This window comes from Mastigoproctus giganteus, chromosome 3 (assembly GCF_048544385.1).
Source record: "Mastigoproctus giganteus isolate SK-2022 chromosome 3, ASM4854438v1, whole genome shotgun sequence".
Lineage (NCBI taxonomy): Eukaryota > Metazoa > Arthropoda > Arachnida > Uropygi > Thelyphonidae > Mastigoproctus > Mastigoproctus giganteus.
The window spans coordinates 248,434,608-248,447,482 of record NC_143577.1 but is presented as its reverse complement, the minus strand read 5'-3'; the positions used below and the strand labels follow the sequence as shown (position 1 = coordinate 248,447,482).

Here is a 12,875-nt window from a genome sequence, read left to right as displayed (position 1 = left end):
TGTTCTTTACTGGACAGCTATCAAAGCAGTTTTTTCATTTCATTGGTGAGAAAGATAAGTGAGCCACCCTGTAGTATATTTGAATTATTCCAAAATTCAGCTGGAATATGTGAACTTTGTCCTGCTCACTTCCATACAACCATAGTTCTTAAGACAACAATCAATATTAGAGCATTTGGTAAATTCCAAAGAGCTGGTTTTTTTTTAATATTTCTTTCAATCCTCATAGTTATTTGTCCTTCAGTTATGAACAATATGTAAATGATTGTCATCTTATAATTATTTTACATGCAGTCTTATCTTTTCTTATTAATGTAGCTAGACCAAGTACTAAAGAAGTTTAGAACCAGACTCCAAAATGCTTGGTTTATTTTATACTTATTTCTTCCACATACTTTCTTCTCTTTAGAAGAAATAGTTTCACTTTTGAAATACAGAAAAGTTGGAATTATATTTCAAGTTAACTGTTAGGTCTTACAAGCCACCCTCTTGGATGTTTGGAAAATAAAAAGAAAAAGTACCACAGGAAACTTCAACTTTATATATATATATATATGTAGGTGGTAGATGACTTTCTGTAGGTGGTAGATGACTTTCATCAACCGGTGAAATACCACCACTTTGCTTATTGAAGGCTTGAAGTGGTGAAACCCATGTTTAGTCTCTAGAGCAAAGTTTCCGGCATCCCCCTACCCCCCATACTTCTCCTCCAACCCATGCATGGTACTAAGTACTATAGGTTTTGATACCTTTCATGTTTGGGGGTTTCATAAAAAAAAAAAAAAAAAAATATATGCATGCATCATCAATCCTTTCTAGTGGTAGTGGCAAATGATGCAAGATAGCCAGCTTATATAGCATCAGCCAAACATGGAGGGGAAACACTACATATACACTCACTCATGCCCTCCCAGAACTTGTCTAGCTCCTTGAATTTATTAAAACCATCTTCTTCCACAACAGATGGAAGCCTGTTCCAACAGTCAATCACCTTCTGGCTGAAGACAAACTTTTGCACATCTATCCTGCAACCATTATTCCTCAACTTGAATTTGTGCCCCCTCATGTGTGTAGTCTCAAAAAGAGGAAGAATGCCATCAACATTTAGCTTACTCAGTCCATTCAAGGCCTTAAACACCTCAATCAGATCTCCTCACAGATGCCTTGTTTCCAGACACTGCAATTTGCAGAACTGAAGCCTTTCTTGGTAAGAGCACCTTTTGTTTCCTTCACCATTCTGGTTGCCCTTCTCTGCACCTGTTCCAGCAGATCTACATCCTTCTCTGCTTGCAAGTATTTGTTTTTTTGTACTATGGGCAGAAAGTATGATCTGATAAGTTTGTTTCTCCTCTATTGTGTACAGTACAGGAACATGTTTTCTGCTCACTATAAAGTTTGTCTATAAAGAAATGCAATATTGATAAACATGTCAATTTTATTTAAAAGTTTATTTAAATGTCTACTTCTCAGTAGGTTGTAGATATTTTGTTAGCTTTATAAACTCACTGGTTAGTGTGATGACTAGTCACAAGTGAGGAGGTTTTGGGTTTGAACCCATGCACATCTTTATTCCATACATTGCCACACAGAATTCATGTTGTTTCAGCTGAAAATTCTGGCTTTCGTAATTCATCAAACTTTTCTGCTTTTGATTGTCAGAAGAATAAACAAACTTATTTGACACAATCCACAAGAAGAGGGAAAAAAAATTCACATTCTTTCTTGTAGCCTTGCATTATTTCAATTGAAATGTTCCAAAAAAAAAAAAAAAAAAATTTTACCCTGTGGCAGTTCTGACCTTTTGCTTGTGCTCTTATGTTAGCAGTTAACACTTTATTTTGGAAAATGTTCAGAAGATTTATTCAGCCTTATGTGCTGTAACAAGTAACTTTTGTAGTCTTTGCTATTCTCTGACCAGTCTTTTAGCATTAGTAGAGGCATATGATGCAAGAAAGCAAGCTTATACAGCATCAGCCAAAAAAAAAAATCCCATTTAACACACATCCATTCGCTCTAAGCGTTTGTCCAGTTCTTTTTTGAATTTATTTAAGCTATCAATTTCAACAATGACAGATGGAAATTTGTTCCAGCAATCAACTACCTACTGGCTAAAGGCAAATTTTTGCACATCTATTCTACAACCATCTTTCCTCAATTTGAATTTATGCTCCCTCAGGTTCGTAATCTGAGCAAGAGGAAGAATCCCATCAGCATTGAGCCTGATGGGATTCTTCAACCCATTCAAGGCTTTATACTCTTCAATCAGACCACCTCGCAGGTGTCTAGTCTCCAGATGCTGCAATTTGCAGAACTTAAGCCTTTCTTGGTAAGAGTAACTCTTCGTTTCTCCTCACCAATCTTGTTGCCCTTCTCTATAGTTGTTCTTGTAACATCCTTCCTAAAATGAGGCCTCCAGACCTGTATGCAGTACTCAAGGCATGGCCTGACTATTGCCTTATACAAAGGGATAATCACCTACTCTACTAGCAAAATTCCTGTATGTCATTGACAAGACCCTGTGATCTGCTCTGGCTGCCTGTCTGCACTGCTCTGAAAACTTCATATCTGACTGCACAATTACCCCCCTGGTCTTTTTCCATCTTTACCACCCAGTTGGTGCATTTCTCTGGAGTTCTACCCCTATGCAGTTCTTTGCATTTGTCATTGTTAAACTTCAGTTGCTACTTCTCTGCCTTACTTTTCTAGATCCTGTTGCAATAACATACTGTCATTAACAACCCTGCAAACTTGGACATTAAGCCTGATATGCCTTCATCAATATCATTGAAAAATATACAAAACAATAATAATGTGCCCAACACTGAACCTTGGAGGACTCCACTAATAACATTAGTCCATGAAGAGCAGTGTCCATTGATTATCACACTGTCTTCTCCCACTCAACCATCCTTTTATCCATTGTAGCAACTTGCCCTTAATGTCATACTGTTCTAATTTGTACAGTAGTCTTCCATGTGCAACAGTATCAAAAGCTTTCCTGAAATCCAAGTATATGAATTCAAAATTATTTGTGCATCCAGTTCCTTTGTGAGCACATCATGGCATCCAATCAAATTGGTCAAGCATGACTTCGCGTTACCAAACCAATGCTGTGTTTGAATTATTACTGCAGTCATATTTAGGTGATCCTGCAATGCTTCTTTAACCAGTGATTCCATTATTTTCCCCATAACAGAAGTTAAACTAACAGGTTTTCCCTTTGCTGTTGCTAGTTCCTTTTCCCACACTAAAGATTTTTTGCTTGAACCAGTTGAAGTAGCTGGTGGTTACAAGGGAATTCCAGGTTTAACACATCTTTACTATTTATTTATTTATTTTTTTAATAGGTAGCAAGGGTGGTTCAGTGTAATATCTAGAGTTCACAATATTTTATTGCACATAGTTTATTTTATTTTGCCTCCCACAGTATTTTTTGGCTTTTGTTTCAACTTTCTAATTGTAATTGCCATGAAGGGAATGAATGCTATGGAATATTCTTAATTTGGTAAGTACTCAGCAGTTGAGATTCTACAGTATAAGACTGCAGCTTTTCAACCCAACACTGTAAGAAAGATTTAGGTGTTATTGAAATGCAGTATCCTGAGGTCAAGTTGTAACCATAACAGATGAAATCCTGTTATGGTTCCAATTCTTCTTCAGCATAATCTTTTTTGTTTTTTCACCCTTGAAAGCACTAACTGCAGAGGAGACAAGATTGTCTATTTACGTGTAAGAAAAGAATAGTGTGATTTTTTATTGATCTTTTGTGGATTCAGAGTGACGTGGTTCATATCGCTGCCTTCATAGATTTTCTAGTGCTTATTTTTTTGCTCAATTCTGAGCTGGTCTTAATCTGTGGTTATAGGGTTTGAAGTAACTAGAGTTTTATTTGCAATCATGCATGTGGGTGGGGTGCCTCCGTAGCCAGGTGGGAAGGAGCAGCAGTGCGTAGCACATGCTTCTTGATTAGACTGGGGTTCGAGCCCGTCACCACCAAATACGGAGGATGCGGAAAGGTCAGGGAATGACCACCGCATATCCCGGAGCAATATGGCCTTAGTTGCTAATGCTCCTAAAAACCAAATAACAACAACAGCATGTGGATGGCTATATTCCAACTACAAATAAATACTCTTTATTCTATAATGAGAAAGAAAACATCTAGTTTGACTTGTGATTTGCAGATCCCAGATTTATTTGGCAGTCAACTGCTATATAGAAGAATACCATGCAATAATAAAATTCCACTTTAGTGGTATTTTATTATTGATATAGTTGATAATTTTATTTTTGCACTGCCTTATTCCATTATTTACTTATGATTCCATTATTAGTTTTCTCAGCGGCATTGATTTTTTAGTATTAATATTAATAATAGTGGCAAAATGATACAAGGAAGCAAGCTTATGTAGCATCAACCAAAAAAATAAAAGAAACATTACCCACTTAAATTTCCCACCTCTTTTAATACTTTGTTCAATTCTTTAAATTTATTCAAACTGTTCATGTGGAAGATCATTTCAACAGTCAAGTATTCTCTGGCTGAAAGTAAATTTTCATACATTTATCCTGCAACTATCCTTTTCCTGTTTTAATTTGTCCCCTGTGCGTATTTTCTGAGAAAGAGAAAGGATACCTTCACCATTTAAAAAGCCTTAAACATTTCATTCAGATCTCGTTGCAGTTGCCTAGTTTTCAGGTGCTGCAGTTGTTTCTTGGTAAGAGTATATTTTTGTGCTCCTGACTAATCTTGTTGCTCTTCTCTGCATCCATTCCAACAGATCTACGTCCTTTATAAAATTAGACTTCCAGACCTCTGTGTAGTATTCAAGATGTGCCCTAACCATTGTCTTATGAAATGAGATTTATACTCTTGATATAGCATTTAACAAAGTTCAGCAATCATTTCTTGTCTATGTGTATAGACTCTAAGTCGGTGCATTAAATGTTTGTTGTTCCATTGGGGTTTGTAACTGTAACCAGTTGTGTATACGATGAATACACTTTATATTCAGGAGTATGAAATCTATCAAATTTTCAGAATGGATAGTCAGAAAACTAAATGATATGACTTGTTAAAATCGTGAAATTTATTTTTTTGGGACATAATACCTTTGAAATTTTGCTATGCTTCATACATTTTTTTTTTTTTAAATCAGAATATCAATTATACTTGTTTTAAAAAACAAAGCAAGACATTTGCACTTTAAAAAAAAAATTAATTTACAGCACTAATATGAAAAAAAATGCTTCATTTAATGTATTCCAAGTATATCAATCCAGCTGCTCTGTATTTCATTCTAAACAGACCTCTGATCTTGTAACCACATTTTGAATGATAGTATTCAGCGTTTGCTTAGGAATGAAGTTTGGGATATTTTCCTTTTCCCAACTAAACTGGTCTTAATCTTTATATAATACTGTCCTTGTTTTGGTATTTGGAAACCATACAGCCATGAATCTGGGTCATATCAGCCACTGGTAGTAGATATTTGATCTTTGTAAACAGTTTCTTTGAGCATTCTCCCAGATACAAAAAAAAATCAAGTTGTCATTAAGTTTGGGGAGAGAAATGGGTATGTGAAATTACTGCCTCTTGATTTTGATTTCCGATTTTGGAAATGACTTTGTAGAAGTGTTATTGCCACGTGAGCTGCAAGATTTTGTGCTGTACTATTGAAATCATTGCTTAGGCATCTGCAGGTTTCTAGCATAAAATGAAAATCTTAAAAAAAAAAAAAAAAAAATTCACAACAATTTCCTAGTTGATTCATGATTGATAGTTACTGTTGGTCCAGAAAAATTATGGATTGGCAATGGCTTGACTGAGGATAGCAAATTATATAGCAGTATTTTCAGTACATGATGAATTTTCAAGGTGGTATGAAGATCAAAAAATATGCATTTTGTTTGCTTATCCTGTTGGAGTAAATTGATCTGTAAACTAGATGCATTTTTAAAGCACATAGCCAGCATGTGGTCATAGTATTCTATGTGCTGGCTTATACAACACTTACGTCATTTGAATTTTATAAGAAAAGGCACCTAACAAACAAACAGTCCTTTGAACAGACTCTGAATAATACTTCTTGCATGATATGTATTTCATTTCTGGAAAAAACAAACTTTACCTTTCTTCAGTGATTCTAGGATTTTATGGAAAATATGACTCATGTCTGAGTATTTATTGTGGCAACCTTCCTACAATATCCTCCTCACTGTGTGATCATGCTAAAATGTTATAAAATTTGAGAGTTACGGAACAGTTCTTTTTATCACTGGACCTCTTGTGAAAGATTGCTTGAAAGGATTCCATTGTTTCACTGAAATAAAATGTATAAACCCCTTTTTTAATATACTTTATTCTTAATTTTTAATATACATTATTCTGCTCAGCCCCTTATATATTGAGGTGCCTCCGTAGCCAGGTGGAAAGGAGCAGCAATGCGTAGCACACGCTTCTTGATTAGACCGGGGTTCGAGCCCGTCACCACCAAATACGGGGGATGCGGAAAGGTCAGGGAATGACCACCTCATAACCTGGAGCAATATGGCTTTAGTTGCTAATGCTCCTAAAAAAAAAAAAAAACCTTATATATTGAGACCTTATAATTGGCTAGTGCTTAAAGGAAAATGAATGAAGGCATTTACTTTGAAGACATTTTTATAAAAGAAGGCAGAATATCATTTAGGAGCAGGATCCTCCAGTTAGAGGTACAAAAAAAGTCTATATTTTTTCTGTGGATTCTACTTTCTGTTTAGTTTAGTTAAATAATTGATATAATATAGTTGGGTTTTAGAAAGGCTTTTAGCACAGTGCCACTTTGCAAGAATGTTAATATATTACTGGAAAAGAGCTGGAAACTTCTGAACTAATTGTGCAGCTTGAGGATGAAATGACTAGTACCGCATGCAGTGGATAATGAGGATGAAATGACTAGTACCTCATGCAGCGGATAATGAGGATGAGAACACTAGCACTGCATGCAGCCAGAATTGAAACTGGCTGTCAAGTCACAAAAAAAAAATGACTGCAAGGTTTTGCATGTAAAACCATTTTGAAATGCTTTCAGTATATTATGGTGCTTTAGTTGCTCAAGTTTCTATTGACTTTTATATGGAATTTGTCTGTAGTTGGTTGAAGTCAAAAGCCATTAGACTGATGAATTTCTGTTATAAGGAAGAAATGCATCAGAATGAGGGTTTAATTGGTGAGAGAAAACTCTAAAGTGTGAGTTTTAAAAATAACTGGAGAAATGCCATCAGAACTAGATGACTGCAAGTATTATTCAAAGTAGTGAAAATATTTTTTTGCTGAAATGTCAAATGACGAATCAGTGGAATGTGAATATTTCATGTGGTAGGCAAGTTGCCGATGCAGAAATTCAATAAAAAGTAGAATGCCAGCAGATTCTGTCACAACGCAAAAAGTTGAAAGTGAAGATGAAGAGAAACTGTGGCCAAAAGTTTCATCTAAAGGTCAGAGTGTTTAACTGTAGTTTTGACAACAGCAAAATTTTCTGTTGGATATTTCAGAATCAAGTTTTGATATATTAATGAACTTGCTCGCAACTGTTGCAAGCTGCAGTATAGGTAAGAAAGGAAAAGGAATGTAGATGTAAGTCAGTTGGGATATATGAAATTGGTAACTTGCATGTTTTGCTTCTTTGAAACCATATATTTTGAATGCATACAAACTGCTTATGACAGTTTTTTTTTTTTTTCCCCCCTCTCTCTCTCATTCAACAAAAGCTAAATTTGTAAGAGTTCAGTTATAAATTATCTCATATTCTGTGATATTTTCTCCTTCCATGAAGAAAGCGATCTTATTCCATTCATATTATTTCTAAACGGTATATAATTTGAAATGTATTGTGAATTTCAAATCATGAGGGATTAAGATGAAATTGAAAGCATTATTGTTAGAAAGCAGAAGTTATACGATATGGCCTGGAAAAAAAATTTAAAAAAACTAACTAAAATGCTTGCAATTATACTTCCTGGTACTAAATTTCATAAAAATTAGAATAAATAGTGGAACTTTGAACCTTCCTTTTAATGCATAATGATATCTCAGTGAAATGTTGAATATTATGGTGTCTTTAATGAATTTCATAGCCATCTTATCAAAAATGTTGATAATTAATCATCAATATTTGTATATATTGATATTTTTTCCTTCTGGAAGAAAATGGTCAAATTTTTTTCTCCTGTGCTGATTAGAATGAAATTATATACTTAAACAATATAATTACAGCATTTGTTAGTTTGTTTTCATTTATGATTGTTTTGTTCACATTAGCAGTCACTTTAAATTATCATAGAAATGTGAATATAAATTTTTAACCCCAAGGTTTCACTTTATATCTTTTTTTGTGGGAGCTAGAAGGTTGCATATCTAGTCTTCCAATATTGTAGACATGGCTTCATAGTTTGAATGGTTTTTTGTTTTATTAAAAAGAATTGTTTTATGCATATCATATTTCAAGATGAAGAATGGAAAGTAGGTACAGTATTTTTTAGATTTTTGGTCTGTACTCTCTCAATTGTTTGCTCTCATTTTGAAATTTTATATTTTGTTGATTTTAAACTCCTTTATAAAATTGGATGAGGTCTTTGTTATAGTAAACAAAGTGTCTAAATAACATAAGATAAAATTTCTTTTTTTTTTTATGAATTTACTTCTCTTTCAAGCTTATGAAGTAAAATGACTCATGTATATGTGCATCTCTTACAATGATAATGGAACTTCAGCAATTATTTACCTTCTTAACCAATGCTTTCTCCATAAAATAGTTTTGATTCATTTATTGATTAAATGGAAGGGCCAAACATTTTTATAGTGTTTGTACATTTGTTCCGTCAGATATTACATGTTTGTTTTTGTTTAGTTATCATTCAGACCTTGTTATTTCTCATAAGCCCTCAAATTATACTTAACACTCATTCTCTATAATAGCAAACAGTTTGGTAAAGATGTAAAATACCTATTTCTTTGGAAAAAAGAATCTAATAAGTGGAAATCAGAGTAAAGTTATTTTGTGAAACCTTTCAACAATAGTATATGACACTTAAGTTTTTTCTTTTTTTTTTTTAATCAGAAACATGTTTTTAGATGAATTACCTTAGAATTACCTAATTCCAACTTATTACCTAATTCCAAAATTATCAAAATTACCTAATTCCAACTTAGAATTAGAACTGAACTGCTTATAGGGAAAAAGTATTCTATAGAATTAAAGTGGTAAATATAGATTTTAATAAATGCCTAGCACACATGCCTCTTTCATCCTTTTTTCCCCTCTTTTTTTACTCTATTCTTATGCACATTGAGTTCTAGTTTTAAGTATTCTTTGAAATAAAAATAATAATTAATTCTGTCGAGAATATTATATTTAGTTCATAATTTACTTCCACAATGTTTGTATCCTTCCTGCTTATGTGCTTTATAAAAAGAAAATGTGTACGCCAAGAAAATAACTTATGTATGCCAAATATTTAATTTTTCAAAACAGTTGTTTGTCATAGCTATTTCTTTACTTGTTTTAACCTAGTGATAAAATTGCATATTTTGCATTTTAAACATTTTTTAAGAATGCTTTCAGTATGGAACTCTTTTTTAATCTCTAATTGCTTGTGCTGCACAGGTATGATGTACGTGGTTACCTGCATGATCTGCAGGAATATGAAGCCAAACCAGATGCAGATCACTTGGAACACCTCACTGAGGAGGAAAAAAGAGTTGAGGAATTATGTGAAGAAGAAAGATATCTTTCATTACATAAAGATATTACTGAAGAAGAAATGTATCATGGTAAAAACCTTTACTGTTTTATTTTACATTTTTCTTTAACTCACTGGGACAAGTGAAAATGTTTGGGTTGTCTTATGATACTAGGTACTTTACAGAGAAAGTCAATTATTTGTATAACTTGAATTAAACATCAGCGGTCATTTCCCAGACTGATTACCCTTTTATTCAGTATATTTATAAGACAAAAATAAAGGTCAAAGTTCATCATCAGCCATTTTCAATCCACTGCAGGATTAAGGCCTCTCCAGCAACTTTCCAGTTCCTTCTGTTTTGTGCAATGGCCATCCATTTACCATCCATCCACAAACTCATGAATTTCATCTGCCCATCTCTGTTGTTGTTGTCTTCCAGGTTTTCTTCTAGCTCCTCTTGGGTACTATTCTGTTATTTTCTTAGTCCATCTGTCATCATGTCTTTGAGCTATGTTTCCTGCGCAACACCATTTTAGTTCTTTAGTTTTGATAAGAATATCCTTTACTTGAGTTTGCTGCCTAATCCACGTGTTTCTCTTCTTATCCAACAGGCTGATTCCCAGTATAATTCGTTCCATTCTTTGCTGTCTAGTTCTCAGCTTCTCTTCCATTCTTTTGGTGAGTGCCAATGTATACTTCCCACCATAACTTATGAAAATTTCACTTTCATAAGTCATGGTGGGAACACATTGTGGTGGGTATACATTGGTTCATTATTTTACGTTTCAGACAAATTGGGATATTGCTCCTCAGTATGTGACAATATTTCCTAAATGCTCTCCATCCAAAATTTATTCTTCTCTTGACTTCCAGCCATTTATCATTATTACAGCTAATGACTTGTCCCAGATAAGTATGACTCCTCCTTTTCAATTACTGCTCCTTCAATCATTATATCCCTTTCTGTGGCATACTTGTTCATCATTATTTTTGTTTTAGCCATATTCATCTTTAATCTGAAATCCTTACTAACTCCGCATAACTGATTACGATTTTCCTCTAATTCTTTGGGATCATGGCCAATGTTATATGCAAATCGTAAATGGTTTAGGTACTCTCCATTCACATTGACTCCTTTCTGCGACCAGCCTGATCTTCTGAAAGCTTCCTCAAGGGTAGCAGTAAACAACTTCGGAGATATTGTCTCCTTGTCGAACTCTTTTCTCAATTTTAAATTTGCTACTGTCTTTGTCTAGTCTAATAAAGGAGGTAGCGTTCTCATATATTTTCTTCAAAATCATAATATATGGGGTATCAATGCCTTGTCTTTCCAGTGCCCGAAACATTACCTTATGATGTATGGAGTCAAATGCCTTTTCATAATCCACAAATGCCAGGCATAATGGTGTTTTATATTCAATTGCTTTCTGCATTAGTTGTGATATTATTTGTAGGTGATCCATAGTTGAGAATTCTGTCCTGAAGCCAGCTTGCTCTTTCGGTTGTTTCTAATCTGTTAGTAATGACCCTTGTCAACAATTTGTAGATGTGGGATACAAGCTAATTGGTCTATAATTTCCAATTTCTGATTTACCTCCTTTTTTATGCAGCAAAACTATGATTGCATTATTCCACTCCTTAGGTGTCACTCCTTTTCTAATGCATTTTGTGAAGAATCTTGCCAGTTTCTGTCATGTCTATTCCTTCCAATTTAACAACTGTACAGTAACTTCATCTTCCCCCAGGGCTTTCTGATTCTTTGTTTTCTTCAATGCATGTTCTACCTCATCAGGAAGAATATCAGATATGTTGTATATGTTACTAATTTGTGATCCATCTTCCCCACTGCTGACATCATTCCCTCGCTCCTTGTATAATTCTCTACAGTAGTCTTCTTCTATTTGAGTGATGCCTTCTCTGCTATTTATAAGTACACCATTGCTATTCTTCAGTTTCAGTATCATTTATCTTTCTGGGTACCTCCGTAGCCAGGTGGGAAGGAGCAGTAGTGTGTATCACATGCTTCTTGATTAGACCGGGGTTCGAGCCCATCACCACCAAATACGGAAGATTTGGAAAGGTCGAGGAATGACCACCGCATATCCTGGAGCAATATGGCCTTAGTTGCTAATGCTCCTAAAAACCAAAACAACAATTTGTCTATCTGTATTACTGCTCATGGCTGCTGATTTAAATCCTTTTTGTTTTCCCTTAATGCTTATTCTACTTTTCTTGTGTTAAATTTTCTTATGTCCTCTCTGAGTCTCTTCTAATGGCTTTGCATAACTCAGTATACTGAATTTTCTACTTGTCAGTGTTTTTCTTGCTCTTCATTTGTCGTCTCCGGTTCATCATGACAAGTGTTTTTTCCCCTTTGGATTTCTATTTACCTATAGGTTTCTTGAGCTCTATCGCTTTCAGAAAGTTGTAATATTCCTCGTCGATATCTTGGTCCTGAGCAGTCTGCAGAAGCTCAAACTTGTTAAGTTCCAGTACATACTGCTTTTTCTCCTCTTCTGTTATCTCAAAGACCTTTGTATTATTTACTTGTCAGTTTTTTCCTTTCTTTTCTTACATCTATATCGAGTGTGTATCTTACCATTTTGTGATGACTTCCAACATTTACCTTGTTCAGGATGGTAACATCATTCACGATATATGTTCTGTTATTGGGGATGAAGCCAATTTCATTAGAAAGATATTGGATCCATCAGCGTTTTAGACTGAGTGTCTGATAACACAGAATGCCTGTGCCCCTCTAAGCCCCTTAACAATTAACTGTCAAAGTTAATTGATATTAATTTTTCTCTCTCTCTCTCTCATAGTGCTATATAATTGTAACTATGTCCTATTGTTATTTATATACAGTTAATCTCTTTGGGCTCTTCCATGTCCACTTTCTGTTCACCCTTTTCTTGAAAAAAATGTTCATTACTGACATTCTTCGAGATTCTGTGAATTCCACAAGTCTTTCACCTCTTTCATTTCTTTCACCAATTCCAAAATTTCCTATAGTTCCCCTTTCTGCTCTGTTTTTTCTCTTTACAACTGTAGCATTGAAGTCCCCCATAATGATAGTGTAGTTGGGTTTTCTGCTCATCTAGAAGTCTCAATTTCGGTGTACATTTATTCAATCTCTTTGTCGTCAG

At 34.4% G+C, this 12,875-nt stretch overlaps 1 protein-coding gene across 4 annotated transcripts in view; it reads left to right on the top strand.

Moving 5' to 3' along the window:
• The window catches only part of su(w[a]) (suppressor of white-apricot), a 158,599-nt gene that overhangs the window by 21,061 nt on the left and 124,663 nt on the right, over positions 1–12,875 (top strand). For all 4 annotated transcript variants that reach the window (XM_090369770.1, XM_090369768.1, XM_090369771.1 and 1 more), the window contains one exon: positions 9,648–9,814. In XM_090369770.1, coding sequence (XP_090225896.1) covers positions 9,648–9,814 — 167 coding nt within the window. The remainder of the gene's footprint in view (positions 1–9,647; positions 9,815–12,875) is intronic.